The 15,859-nt window shown below is 33.7% G+C and overlaps 1 protein-coding gene across 3 annotated transcripts in view; it reads left to right on the top strand.

The window, feature by feature from the left end:
* The window catches only part of SHOC2 (SHOC2 leucine rich repeat scaffold protein), a 93,356-nt gene that overhangs the window by 56,282 nt on the left and 21,215 nt on the right, over nucleotides 1–15,859 (top strand). For all 3 annotated transcript variants that reach the window (XM_055346383.1, XM_055346382.1, XM_055346384.1), the window contains exon 3: nucleotides 9,425–9,562. In XM_055346383.1, coding sequence (XP_055202358.1) covers nucleotides 9,425–9,562 — 138 coding nt within the window. The remainder of the gene's footprint in view (nucleotides 1–9,424; nucleotides 9,563–15,859) is intronic.

Consider the following 15,859-nt stretch of genomic DNA (forward strand, 5'->3'; position numbering starts at 1 on the left):
TTGCATGTGGAACACTAACTTTCTGTATTACAAGATTAAAATGGGCTTAATATATTAGAATAACCTGGTTGACTATATTGCTCAGAGAAATAACAGGAAGAATCCCAGCAAGAGTCTAGACAGTGTTGTCACCTTTGAGAAGGAATATGTCCAGTATGTTTCATTGTCTAGATAAAAGGTAATACCATGCTTAAAAAGTCTTGGATATAATGTGCAACCTTTGCCTCCTCTAAAGACAAGAAAAAAGGAAAATAATGTTTTCAAAATGGAATTAATTTAGACTTCAGAACTTCCATAGAGGGGAAAAAAAAAGCACATTTTACTAAAATACATTGAAGATTATACATCTAATACAAATTTAAGAAATGGCCTTTTCTATTTCTGTGCCATGGTTTAGATTAAAGTATGTCCAAAGCAGGAGCTTGGGCCAGAGACTTTTTTTTTTTTTTTTTACCTTTTATTGATGTATCATAAATGTACAACTGAGGATTGCAAACTGTATAGTATTAGTATCCAAGCTAAAAAATAGAACATCAAGACCACCCAGGAGATCCCTCTTTCAGTCACTGCTCCCATCAAGAGTAAGTGTAGTATACAGACTTCTATGAGCAAACATTATTCCTTTTGCATAATATCCCATAGTGTGAATATGCCAGAGTTTATCCATTCTGTTGTTTAGTGCTTTGTAATTTGGAGCTAATACAAATAGGGCTACTGTGTTACTGTAATATAAATCTCTTAGTAAATATATGGACTCCTCTCTGTTGAATATATCCCTGGCAAAGGAATTGGAGCTCCAGTTTTTTTTTTTGCCTTCCTCTTTACTTCCTTTTTTTTTTTTGTTTTTGTTTTTGTCTTTTTTTTTTGTCTTTTATTTGAAGTTCAAATATAGCTGAACCTCTTGCATTTTTTTAATAATAAATTTATTTTTTATTGGTGTTCAGTTTGCCAACATACAGAATAACACCCAGTGCTCATCCCGTCAAGTGCCTCCCTCAGTGCGTGTCACCCATTCACCCTCACCCCCGCCCTCCACCCTTTCCACCACCCCTAGTTCGTTTCCCAGAGTTAGGAGTCTTTATGTTCTGTCTCCCTTTCTGATATTTCCCACACATTTCTTCTCCCTTCCCTTATATTCCCTTTCATTATTATTTATATTCCCCAAATGAATGAGAACATATAATGTTTGTCCTTCTCCGATTGACTTACTTCACTCAGCATAATAACCTCCAGTTCCATCCACGTTGAAGCAAATGGTGGGTATTTGTCGTTTCTAATGGCTGAGTAATATTCCATTGTATACATAAACCACATCTTCTTTATCCATTCATCTTTCGATGGACACCGAGGCTCCTTCCACTCCTCTTTTCTTCCTGTTCATTCTTTCTCTCTCTCTTATCTCTTTCTTTATTTTTGAATATTTGTGTAGTTTCTGACCATCTTTTAAAATCTAGCTTTTCCCAATCCACCCAGCCAGAATCTTGCTTCTATTTACCTATCACATTTTTTTTTTAAGATTTTTATTTTTAAGTAGTCTCTACATGCAATGCGGGGCTTGAACCCATAACCCTGAGATCAAGAGTTGCATGCTCCAGTGACTGGGCCAGCCAGCCACCCCCTATCCATCACTTTGTATATATACCTCCTCCTCCTTCTTCCTTCTTTTTTCTTCTTTCTTCTTCTTCCTTTTTTTTTTCTTCTTTTTCTGTAGGCTCCACAAATTGATGACCCTGAGATCAAGACCTGAGCTGAGATCAAGAGTCAGATGCCTTACTGAGTCATCCAGGCTCATTTACCTCCTCCTTTATGTTTACAGTGTTTAGCTTTTATATATTTTTATGTAGATCTTATTTTTCCAGGGTAGATTTTGTTTTTGAGGACAAACATTATCACATTATTATTGCTTTTCCATAAGGCTACCTTATATCCTGTAAAACTGTATTTTGAAAATACAACCACCACCACTACATACCTATGAGAATGGCTAAAATCCCAAACACTGACAACACCAAATGCAGATTCAAACTCTTACATGTCACTGGTGGGAAGCACAATGGTATAGACACTTGGAAAACAGTTGGCAAATTCTTTCAAAGCTAAACATAGTCTTACCATTACAATCCATCAATCATGATCCTAATTATTTATCCAAATGAGTTGAAAACTTATATATGTACAAAAAAATGCAAAATGTTTTTAGCATTTTTATTCATAATTGTTGAAAATTGGAAGCAACCATGGTACAACCATACAATGGAGTATTGTTCAGTGATAAATGAACTATCAAGCTACACAAAGACATAGAGGAACCTTAAATGCATATTGCTGAATAAAAGAAGCCAATCTGAAAAATGCTACATCTTATATGATACCAACTATATATAACATTCTGAAAAAGGGAAAAAGTAAAAATCGATGGTTGCCAGGGGCTTTGGGAGAAGTAAAGGGGGTGAATAAGTATGTGAAACACAGGGGATTTTTAGGGTAGTTAAGCCTTTTTTTTTTTTTTTTAAATTGAGAGAGAGAGAGACTCTGAAGCAGAATCTGCACTGGGCACAAAGCCTGAAGCAGGGCTTGATCCCACAGTCGAAAGATCATAACCTGATCTAAAACTAAGAGTTGGATGCTTACCTGACTGAGCCACCTAAAAGCCCCTAAACTGTTCTATATGATACCTATAGTGATGGGTACATGATGTTATCTATTTATCAAGGCATATAGAACTGGACAACACAAAGAGTGTATGCTAATGTAAAATATGAACCTTCAGTTAAATAATAATGTATCAGTGTTGATTTATCAACTGTAACAAATGTATCACACAATGGAAGCTGTTAATAGGGGAAACTGGTGTGTGTGTGGGGAAAGAGGATCTGTGGGAACTGTACTTTCTGTGCTGTTTTTCTGTAAACCTAAAACTGCTATTAAAACAACAATAAAAAACAATTACCATTACCACTCCTTTTAGTCAAAGCTGAAGTCTTTACCTTAGACTGCAAAACCTTAAGTGAATCTAACCCAGGGCTACTTTATCTCCTACCGCTTGATTCCTTAATCATGATTCTAGCCACATTGGCCTTCTGTTATATTTTGAAGTTCTCTCTTGCCTTTGTGCTTGCTCTTCACTCAGCCTGGAACATTTTTCCCCCCAGAATTCTCATTGCTTCTTCCCTCTTCCCATTATTTAGGTCTGTTGTTTTTTTTTAATTTTTTTTTAATAAATTAATTTTTATTGGTGTTCAATTTACCAACATACAGAATAACACCCAGTGCTCATCCCGTCAAGTGTCCCCCTCAGTGCCCGTCACCCATTCACCCCCACCCCCCGCCCTCCTCCCCCTCTACCACCCCTAGTTCATTTCCCAGAGTTAGAAGTCTTTATGTTCTGTCTCCCTTTCTGATATTTCCCACACATTTCTTCTCCCTTCCCTTATATTCCCTTTCACTATTATTCATATTCCCCAAATGAATGAGAACATACACTGTTTGTCCTTCTCCGATTGACTTACTTCACTCAGCATAATACCCTCCAGTTCCATCCACGTTGAAGCAAATGGTGGGTATTTGTCGTTTCTAATGGCTGAGTAATATTCCATTGTATACATAAACCACATCTTCTTTATCCATTCATCTTTCGATGGACACCGAGGCTCCTTCCACAGTTTGGCTATTGTGGACATGGCTGCTAGAAACATCGGGGTACAGGTGTCCCGGCGTTTCATTGCATCTGAATCTCTGGGGTAAATCCCTAACAGTGCAATTGCTGGGTCGTAGGGCAGGTCTATTTTTAATTCTTTGAGGAACCTCCACACAGTTTTCCAGAGTGACTGCACCAGTTCACATTCCCACCAACAGTGTAAGAGGGTTCCCTTTTCTCCGCATCCTCTCCAACATTTGTGGTTTCCTGCCTTGTTAATTTTCCCCATTCTCACTGGTGTGAGGTGGTATCTCATTGTGGTTTTGATTTGTATTTCCCTGATGGCAAGTGATGCAGAGCATTTTCTCATGTGCATGTTGGCCATGTCTATGTCTTCCTCTGTGAGATTTCTCTTCATGTCTTTTGCCCATTTCATGATTGGATTGTTTGTTTCTTTGCTGTTGAGTTTAATAAGTTCTTTATAGATTTTGGAAACTAGCCCTTTATCTGATATGTTATTTGCAAATATCTTCTCCCATTCTGTAGGTTGTCTTTGAGTTTTGTTGACTGTATCCTTGGCTGTGCAAAAGCTTCTTATCTTGATGAAGTCCCAATAGTTCATTTTTGCTTTTTTTTTTTTTTTTAGATTTATTTATTCCAGAGAGTGAGAGCAAACAAGCAACTGTGTGCAGGTGTGGGGGAGGGGCATAGGGAGAGGGAGAGAGAATCCTCAAGCATAGGTCTGTTTCAAATGCTACTTCATCAGTTTATTTCCCTTTTATTTCTATCAATACATCCAATTTCCTTCCCCCATCACAGTCTTTTATTTTTATATTGCTTTATTGTCTTGTATAGCTCTTAATACTTCCTCACCTTGATTATATGTGTTTTTTTTTTCTTATTAAAATGTGAGTTCTATGAAGGCAGGCGTTTTAGCTCTTTTTTTCTCTTACTGTATCCTCATTTCCTAGAATATTGTGTAGCACATGGTAGGTGCTTAATAAACATTTGTAGAATGGATAAATGAAGTCCATGTTCTCTCTGTAAGCAAATGTGTGGGAAGTCAGATTTAAAATTTAAAGATTGCTTAGTAAGTATAAAGATTGCTTAGTAAGTATGGAATATGAATCATAAGATGTGTAGTATCAATGACTGATGTTACTAGTATGATAGCATGATGCATTCTTTTTCACTAAAAGATACATCTGCTCCACAGAAAACTTCTATTGTGGATAAGAAAGTGTTCTTCTATGAATAGTGTAGGAGAGACTGCTAGTGTTTACTTCTTTGAATCTCCCCTTTTTCTCTTTGAATTAAAAAATGTACAAAAATGAAGGAAAAAAATCACCCAATACAAATGTATAAAGTAGAAAATAAAAACCACTATTAAATCCAGTCAGAGGCCAGACACTTTTAACACCTTGGTTATTGTCCTTGAGAACCATCTGGGATGGATTTATATTTTGTTTTGTTTTTATCATATTTGGATCATATGTGGTGAAACATGTTTAAAAGTACTATATAGCTGGACAGAGTATAGAAATAGCAAGTAGTCTGTAACTGTTTCAAGAACTGCTTAGATATAACAGGCTCTTTTCCTGGCACAGTGTCTAGTATAAAATTTCTCATATATTCACAATTTTTAAATGTTTCTAATTATTTGAATATGAATAAGAAGAGCTTGGGCAGTTATGAGTGTTACTCTAAAGAAGAGAGATCTTAAACTCCAATACTAAAAATGTCTTGTTCATTGTATTAAATAGGAAGTTTTGGGTTAGTTTTAAAAATATTGTAGGTTTTCATGGAAACTGTATAATGATAAAACTTCACTGAAGTTTATTGGATTTTTTCTTTAAACTGAGCAAAATTAAAAGTTCTAAAAATGTTCTTCATGAGTTTTAAAATTTATACGTGGATCTTGGGGGAAAGTCAAATAATTTTCAAATTTAAGTTTCAATAATATATATACATATATTTACATATACGTGTATATATATACATATAAATACATATATATACATATATATATGTATATATATATAATTTAGTTGTGAGTGTACTGTATTTCAGGGACTAATAGGCCAGATTTTAAAATCATGTTTTTTTTATGTGCTGTTAAAAAAATTAAATCACATTTCCTGAGTTTTAAGCATTTTCAAAATATTTAGGGATTACTAGATTGTGAGAAAGTAGTATTAATGTTTTTTGGTGACACTCTTAATATGTCAGTATTACCATGATTTCCTGACTTTGCTGGAGAGTTGTTTTGCTGGAGGTATAACTTTCTGGAGAGAGTATTTGTTCAAAAAAATCCAGTTGCCATGTGGTGACTTACACAGATCAAAAAGGTTTAACTTAATTTGAGTCTAGGTGATTATATTCTGCTTTTGAAAAACACTTTTTTTTTCTTTTTTAAAGATTTTATTTTATTTGTTCATGAGAGACCTGGAGAGAGAGAGGCAGAGACATAGGCAGAGGGAGAAGCAGGCTCCTCACAGGGAGCCTAATGCAGGACTGGATCCCAGGACCCCAGGATCACGACCTCAGCCAATGGCAGATGCTCAACCACTGAGCCACCCTGGTGCCTCTTTTTGGTTTTAATATTAGATAGTCATATGCAAATTTCTGTCCTAAAGTCTTAGTAACTAATCTGTTTTTATGTTCAGAGGTATCAAACTGGCATTCTGAATATTGAAAAAAAGCCCACAAATGTGTTCAGTGTTTTGTTCTGTTTTAACCTAAGAAATTAGTATTTAGCATTTAAGCATTAGAAGATTTTATATAAAAATCTACATTTATAACTTTATTTGAAAAGTGTGAGGATTGGACAGCATTGAACTTTCTTATTCCAATATAGCAGTGATTCTCAGCTACGGCAATTTTGGGAGTGTTACCACACGGGATATTTATTAATGTCTAGAGACAATTTTGATTGTTAGGACTTAGTTGGGAGGTGCTATTGGCATCTAATGGGTAAAGGTTAGGAGTGCTGTTTATGCCCAAGGCAGCCTTGTATAGCAAAGAATTATTCAGTCCAAAGTGTCATTGTACTGAAGTTGAAAAGTCCTGCAGTGTAGCAGTTATGGGTCTGAGTTGAATCCCAGCTATCCCATTTGGGCTAAAGTTAGTCATAGTCTTCTTCCAACATGTTTTATTTACTTGCCTCAACTCTGTACACTTTTGGTTTTATGTATCTTTCTTTAGAGAAGTGGGTTATCTTAGTAGGAACTAAAACAGTTTCAAGTATTATTTATTAGAAACGATAATGGCAAATTCAAAAAAAATGTTTTATTCTGGCTTGAAGAGTATTAGATCCAAATTTTATCTTTCCCTAATTATCTTCACTTATTCTTTAACATGGTGCTGTGTACTAAGCATTGTACTAGATAAAGAGGGGATAAACAGCTATCTATACACACTTTAAGGATTATTATGTTTTGGAGAATTGCTCCATTTACCATTATGTAATGCTTTCTATATCCTTGATAATTTTTCTGCCTTGAAGTCCGCTTTTTCGGAATTTAATGTAGCTACTCCAACTTCCTTTTGATTAACACTATTTCTTTTTCCATGCGTTTACTTTTAATTTACTTGTGTTTGTATTTAAAGTGATTTTTTGGAAACAACATGCAATTGGGTCTTTTTTCTTTTCTCCTCTCTGACAGTCTGACTACTTGGTGCATTTAGATTATGTACATTTACAGTGTTTACTAATTTAGTTGGATTAATATCAATTATATTTGTAACCATTTTCTATTAGTTGAATTTGTTCTAAAATTGAGCATTTTATATTCCATTTTCTCTCTCCTTAACATATTGTTTTATACCTTTTTGTTTGTATGTATGTGTGTGGTTGTCTTGGAGTTTATAGTATGCATTTACAGCCAGTTATAAGTCCACTTTCAAATAACACTATACCACTTCATGGATAGTGTGGTTACCTTGTAACAGAGTATTCCCAATTCCTCCCTTTTGTCCCTTACAACATTGCTGTCATTCTTTTCATTTTTCCTTAATCTGTAATCATCTAATATATTGTTGCTATTCATACTTTGAACAAACCAGTATCTGTAAGGTCAATTAAGAGTAAGAAAATGCTTTATTCCTTCTCCAGTGTTCTTTTATATAGATCCAAGTTTCTAATCTGTATCATTTTCCTTCTTTGTGAAGAACTTTTTTTTAGTATTCTTGCAAGACCCGTTTACTGGTGACAGACTCCCTCAATTTTTGTCTGAGAAAGTCTTTCTCTTTTACTTTTGAAGGATAATTTCATTGGATACAGACTTCTAGGTTGGTAGGGTTTTTTTCTTTCAAGACTTTAAATATTTTATTGCACTCTTTTTGCTTATATGGTTTTCTGAAGAGAAGTCTAATACAATTCTTATCCTGTTCCTCCAAAAGTAAGGTGCTTTTATCCTCTAGCTTCTTCCAAAATTTTCTCTTTGCCTTGGGTTTTCTGCAGTTGAATATGCAATGCCTATGGAAAAATAGGAGGGGATTTTTCTTGTGATTTTTCTTGTGTCTTCACCCTGAAAACCTGGATGGTAAAGCACAAGGGTCACTTTCTCTACCTTCTTGCCAATGTTTATTATTTACTGTTTTATTATTATAACCATCTGTGAAGGGGTATTTCATTGTGATTTTGATTTGGTTTATCTAATGATTAATGATGTTGAGCATATTTTCATGTATTTATTGGCCGTTTGTGTATTTTTTGGACAAATATAAAGTTCTTTAACCATTTATAAATTGAGGGTTTTGTTGTTGAGTTTTAAGAGTTCTTTTATTTTGGATATTAATCCTTTAGGAGATATATGACTTGCAAACATTTCTCCCATTCTGTGGGTTACCTTTTCCCTTTTTTGATAGTGTCCTTTGATGTACATGTTTTTAATATAGATGAAATTCAGTTTACCTATTTTCTCTTTGTTGCCTGTGTTTATAATAATGTGGCTTGATAATGTGTCCCAGCCCCATTTTTCAGCTTCATGCACTTTACTTGCTCATCTTACTTTTTCAGCATTCCTGACTAATGCCTTTAGAAAAAAAGGGAAGTCATGAGAGAACCAGTGTAGCTGTTACAAATTATAAAGTTTTTGAACTGTAGGTTCAGATGATTCTGTAACAAAAATATTGAGGGATAATACTAAGAATAATCTAAATTGCCAGTACAACTCTTTCAATAAGAATGAGGAAAAATATCCTTATTTTCTATCCTTTTGGAGTATTGTTAAATCTAGAAGCAGTTTTTGATTTATAAATCTCACTTTATATAACATCAGAACATATGCCTATTTGAGATTATATATATTTTAAGGTAGAAGGTGATTGTCAAAGTGAACTCAAGATGAATCTGATACTATTGTGTTGAATTTGGTTAAAAAATTAGTGAGTTTTAAAGTGTGGAATATACAAACAAATGTGGTTGATGATTACTTAGAACTGTATATAATACGGGTGGTCATGTATATTGGTAGTCCTCTGTAATCAACATTTTAAGTTTATCAGATTTCATTTTCTTTATTTTTTCTTTTTTTATTGAGGTATGATTGACAGATAACATTACATTTGTTCCAGATATACAACAACAACATTGATTCCAGGTGACTCAATATTTGTAAGATGTCATTTTCTAACACATTTCAGAACTTGTGTTTGACTTTTACATTTCTCAGAAAGAAAGTATAATTATGATATAGAAAATGAAGTTTTTTTTCTTTCTTTCAGTCTTGCTTAATATATTCTTTAATAATTCTTGTTAAATTTTTATGTTGATCAATTTTACAGGTGAATTATGTAACCTCATTACGCTGGATGTAGCTCACAATCAACTTGAACACCTCCCAAAGGAAATTGGAAACTGCACACAGATAACCAACCTTGACTTGCAGCACAATGAGCTGCTAGACCTCCCAGATACTATAGGTATGAATGAAGAAAGAAGACATTGATGGTCATTTATAGTTACTTAGACATTAAAAAGACTACTTTTGATCCATTTCTATATTAAAAGTTAAAATTTAAAATTCATTATTATTAAAGTAGTAAAACTTCTAAAAGAGTATATTTTAAAAATGCTTTTTATTTCCATTTCTTGGTGAAGAAAATAATTAGATTTTAGCAAATGTTGGATCATAAAGAAGATTGTGGAATATTGAGTATATATTTTATTATAATTCTTAAATTGCAGAATGGTTGCATTTTCTGCTTTTGCTTATTTCAGAATGTTGCTTGCTATTATATAAGGTATGGTGTCGTCTTATGCTAAATCAAACCACACTGAAAAATAAAACCACTACTATTTAGTCTTTAAAACATGGGCAGTATAGCTTAAAGCTTGTTCATCTCTACTGTTGAAGGGACTGAGAGATCTCTTGAAGTACAAAATAGCCAGACTCAAAAAGTTGAAGTGTGTTTATTGTGATATATTTGCATAGTCTTTTGTTTATCTTTCTAAATGTCCATAAATTTATACAAACACTAAAGGAAATTTTTTAAAGTTTGGACACCTTTGTAGTTAATGGTGTGTTATAAGAATACTGTAATGTTTATTTAGGAAAATTACACCTGTACCTAATTTTTGTAATTTCAGTAATGAATATTTATGAGGTTCTGTTACAATATCATAAGAGGCCTATGATGATATGTTTCTCCAGAAGGATTTTTGTTTGTTTCTGTCAGGTACCTAAGGGGCCACTTGAATCCATCTGTGTTCTCAGGTTTGAAATTTTTCTGGTCCTACACGTCATTCAGAGGTAGTCTGTAGACGAATTGAAGGGCTGTTTTTACTTCAGGTTTACCCTGAGTGCTAGGATGCAGCCCTGTAGTATCCCAGTTGATTCTGACTTCTGGACTTCCCACCATTGGCTGATTGTAGATTTTGACTCTTGGCAGATACTTGCCTTCTTAGCTGCATTTTCTAGTTAGAGAAGCACTCTTAGGACAAAATTTTCTCCATTATTTTGCGTATTTCTTGGGTTTCCAGCTGGTTTCTGACCTGGTAATTAGTCATTATCTTGTTAGCTCTCTGACTTTTGTTTTGGACGTGTTTTTAACCTTTTTTGGTGGAAGGGTTTGTCTGAATTAGCTAGTCTACTATTGCTTGAAACAAGTAATTGTTAAGGATTTTTTTAGCAAGTTATAATCTGTTTTTAGGTTACAGGACAATTTGAGACTTCTTTAGGTATAATATACCCATTAGAAATTTTATCATCTTGATTCTTGGCCCAGAGTTCTTTATATTACATTACTATACTTCGTGGCAACAGACTAAGTAATTCTAGTTAACTAGTTAGCTGCATTAGATTCATTTCTGAAAGGTAAGATGGTATATAACATATAGTGAACTATTCTAGTATATTCTTAATAATTTTATCAAATTTCCCATATAAATAAAAGGATCTAATTTCTGGATCAGTAGGGACTGGGACACAATTATTATTATTTTTTTAATCTTAAAATGGCCAAAATGAATAAAGAGCAGTGATCCTAGAAGAAAAAAGAGCATAGAAAATATATGTATTACATTTACAAAACATGATCAGACTGATAGAAAAAAGAAGCAAAGAATACATTCCTTAGAAATATCTTTGCCATATAAAGTTTAGTTTAATGGGAAATACTGTGTAATATAAGGAACATATCCAAAGACTAAAATAGCAATGTGTAGGATAAGTGGAAGAAGTCTCTTAGTATCTAGAACGAAAAGACAGAAGGATACAAAATAAGAGTCATGAGAGAGAGGACTAGAAGTTCTAGAAAGAGAATAGAGGTAATACAATGAAGAAACTAATAAAATATAATTTTATAATCTTTCCCTGAACTATGACAAAAACTCAGATAATATGATTGACACTGCTTACAAAGAAGACATAATGAAAAAAGGTACATTCTGATAGAAGTTTTAAAAATTAGATTTACTTAATTGCTTTGAATACACCATATAGTGAGTGACATGTAATGTTATAAAACCTGTCTTTGTCTAGTTTCTGTTTCAGGGTAATGCTGGCCACATATAATAATATGTATATAATACGTATACATGTTATATATATGTTATATAATAACATTTTCCTACAATAAGTAGGAAAATGTGGGAACACTTTGTATACAGTTGGCATTTTTTTCTTCCTTTAATATGTGGTAATATTCATCACTGAAGCCACCTGAGTTAGGATTTTTCTTTGTAGAAATGCTTTTAAAAACAATTTCAGGGATCCCTGGGTGGCGCAGCGGTTTGGCGCCTGCCTTTGACCCAGGGTGCAGTCCTGGAGACCCGGGATCGAATCCCACATCGGGCTCCCGGTGCATGGAGCCTGCTTCTCCCTCTGCCTGTGTCTCTGCCTCTCTCTCTCTCTCTGTGTGTGACTATCATAAATAAATAAATAAATAATTAAAAAAAAATTAAAAAAAAACAATTTCAATTTTGGGCATGTGGGTGGCTCAGACGGTTGAGCAGTAGGACTGGATTTCGGTGCAGGTGATGATCTCAGGGTCCTGGGATCGAGCCCTATGTTGGTGGGGAGTCTGCATGAGGATTCTCTCTCTGGTCCTTCTCCTGCACTCGACCACTTTCTCTTTGTAAAATAAATCTCTAAAAAAGTTTCAATTTCTTTACTAGATACGGAACTAGTTAGATTATCACTATTTTTTTTTTTTGAAGATTCATTTATTAGAGAGAGAAGAGGAGGGAGCAGAGAGAAGGGGGAGAGTCTTAAGCAGATTCCACCCTCAGTGTGGAGCCCTATGTAGGGATGCATCGCAGGACCCTTAGGTCAGTACCTGAGCTGAAACCAAGAGTTGGAGGTTTTGGGAGGCTTAACTGACTATGCCATCCAGATGTCTCTCACTTTATTCTTTAGTAAACTTAATCATTTATATCTTTCAAGGAATGGGTCCATTTCATTTGTTATAGTTAATAGGCATAAAATTGTTTGTAATAATCCCTTATTTTGATAGCTGTAGAATCTATCATGATGTCGCTTTTTTAATTCCTGATATCAGTAACTTAGATCTTTTCTCTTTTTTTTCCCTGTCTAGTTAGAATTGTATCAATTTTATTGATTATTTCTAAGTTTTACTGACTTTCTGTATTTTTTCTCTGGCTTTTATTTCATTGATTTCTGCTTTGACCTTTAATCTTTTCATCTGCTTTGAGTTTTATTCTTTTTTAGTTTCTTGTGATGGAAGCTTGAGGTCATTGATACGAGTTTCTTGTTTTGGGGGTAGTTTGAGTTATCTTGAATTAAATGACATATTTAGTTTGTTTTGTATGTTCTTACATTTTTTTGTTTACCAAGTATTTGTTGAATGCCAGGATGATTCTTTCTTTGAGAGAAAAGTTCATTTTATGAAATAAGTGGGGAAAAATACCGATTGGCACTCTGTAGATATATTTTCTACCATTTAAAATGTTCATACATTTGAATTCAAAAAGATTCTAATTGATGGGTCATTTTTTTTCATAACAAATCTTGAAGGTTAATTTCTCACCCCTGTCCCACTTCCCCATCTCTTAAATGTATTTTACTTAATAACTTGATTTGGATGAATTCTATATGAACAGATTTTTCTTCTACTTACTTTCTTTGGTTGTTGTGTGAGTTCTGATTACCTTGAGTGGCTTATAGGAGCTCCATGTTGGAAAAATAAATAATCCCCAAATAATTTAGTTGCGAGTTCAACTCTGGAGTTTCATGTGGGTTTCAGAAGAGTAGGTACCTAAGGTCACCTTAGAGATTGGCTAAAATGTCTTGGTCCCTTATTTGTTGATGAGGAAGTTGTGTCAGTCTTTCTTTCTGGCTGTTGGGATTTGATTACCTTTAAAAATGTAGTATAATGGTATCTTCCAAGTGGAAGATTAAAACCCTATTTCTGTAACAAAGATGGGCATTTGGGTATAATAGGGAGATTAAGGTGTTGTAAAATGAGAATGAGGAAGAATGAGTAACAGTTTTTGGCAGAGGAAAATGCCACTTGATTCTCTCTTTTTTTTTAATTGGAGGTCGATTTGCCTGTATGTTCTGACATTGAAAATTTCTTCCCCATCTATGCATTTAGTACTATAAATTTCCCTTTAAGTATTGCTTTAGTAGCATTCCATAAATCCTGATACATTGTTTTCCGTTTTCTTTGGTTTAAAATACTTTCTAATTTACTTTTTTGTTTCTTCAGTGATTTATTTAGAAGTGTGGTGTGTTGTTTCCAGTATCTGACAATTTTGCAAGGGTTTGTTCATAATTTCTAACTAAATTCCATTGTGGTTGAAAACATACTCTTTGTGACTTGAATCATTTAAATTTATTGAGGCTCATTTTATGGCTCAGTATATGGTGTATCTTGATAATTATTCCATGTGCAACTGAATGTGTATTCTGCTTTTGTTGAATAGAGTGACATAGATGAGGCAGTCAGTGAATTTATTTTATTATCTGTCTTTTTTTTTTTTTTTTTTCCTCCTAACATTTGTTGGATGTGCTGTCAGGACATATAACATTCATGATATATATCTTGTTAGGCTGATCTGAGGTGGTTTTTCATCTTACTGTTCATCAACAGTCCTGTTGTCATAAGTTGCCCCAGTCATCTCGTGGTTGGCTCAAGTCAATCTTGTAGTAGTTTTCTCAGAAATGGTTCGTAAGTAATAGTTCCCTAGTTCTAGAATGCCTGTAACCTTTATACTTGAACAGTTTTGATGGATACAAAAAACATTGGGGACCTTGAGCTTTGTTTCCTTGAGCATCTTAGTAGAACTTAAGAGATCTACTCTCTTCTGGCATTGAACATACAAAAGTATAAGACCAGTCCATTTTTTTCTCATTGTAAGTGACTTAATCTTTTTGCCTGGCAACCCAGAGTACTTTCCTTATTTCTGAAATTCAAGAACTCTATTATATTTCTCAGTGTTGATCTTTCAGAGTCCATTTCCCTGAGTTCCTCTGAGCCAATTCAACATATAGGCTTAATTTTGATAGTTATATGTAATTTATATACTTTTTATAGTTTTCTTGAATTACGTAGACATATTTAGTTTCTGTTTATGTTCTTACATTGCAAGATATGTCTGTAAGTTTGCTTATTTTGAATAACCAACTAATTGCAACAGTAAAGGAGAAAAGAAAGAATAATGCATGATCAATTTTAACATGATCAATTTTCAGTGGAATGTTGCATTAAAAAACACTTTTAAAAAGGCACTTTTAATTTTTATAAAATTAAAGTCTTGCTCAGTTTTAGAAAGAAAAATAAGATTATTTTCTACAAATCAGACAGGGGAACCACAATTAAAGATGCTTGAGATGTTACAAAGTTAAATATTCTTATCCCTCTCACTGATGCTTAGTCATTGTATGTTTCTTAGGATATTATACATGCTAAACACCTTGTTGCTTCTTAAGCATATCAGGCAAAAGTTCTAGTGTCAGAGTCTTTATACTTCTTAGTCTCTCTGCTTAGGACTCTTTCTCCTAAATGCCCACATAATTTTCTCTATTCTTTCAGCTGATCAAATGGATGTGTGTGTGTGTGTGTGTGTGTGTGTGTGTGTGTGTGTGTATATATAGTGCATGGTCATCAATGCTGTTCTTTCTCTCAAATAGTCCAACAATCTTTTGTTTAATATTTTGTGCATATATTTGTATCTCTGTTATGTCAGATAATAATGAAAGGAGGATGAAATTAGAGTACAAAGAGGAATACCCTGACAAAGTATAGGTGGTGGTGGATGATAAAAATCTTCCATTTACTCGGACTAGGATCACGGTCTTTTGGATTTACTTCCTCTGACAAAGGGTAACTTCTCCATGTATCCTCCTTCCTCCTGGCTTTCTTAATTTTATATATATCTCTCTCTTCTGTCAGAATTAACTGTGTTTTAAGAATGTTTATTAATAATGAAAACATTTGGCTTCATTATTAATCTGTTGTGGTTAAGATGTTATCTCAGAGTAACACAGATGCCTTCTATTCTAGAACATTCTGCATGACCACATTACAAGTATGTATTGGAAATCAGTGAGAACTGAAACATTAACAATAAGATAATTGTAAACATTTTATTTATTTTTATGCCTTGATAGTTGTCAACAAATGGAGTATTTTTAGCTGTTAATCCAAATAATGTAAAGTAAGAAATGTTTGTTGAATTTTTTATAATACTGTCATTTATTATATATCATGTTTATTAAAAATTCTTTCGCCTTTTCCATCCCTCTCATCCCCAGT

This window comes from Nyctereutes procyonoides, unplaced genomic scaffold (assembly GCF_905146905.1).
Source record: "Nyctereutes procyonoides isolate TBG_1078 unplaced genomic scaffold, NYPRO_anot_genome, whole genome shotgun sequence".
Lineage (NCBI taxonomy): Eukaryota > Metazoa > Chordata > Mammalia > Carnivora > Canidae > Nyctereutes > Nyctereutes procyonoides.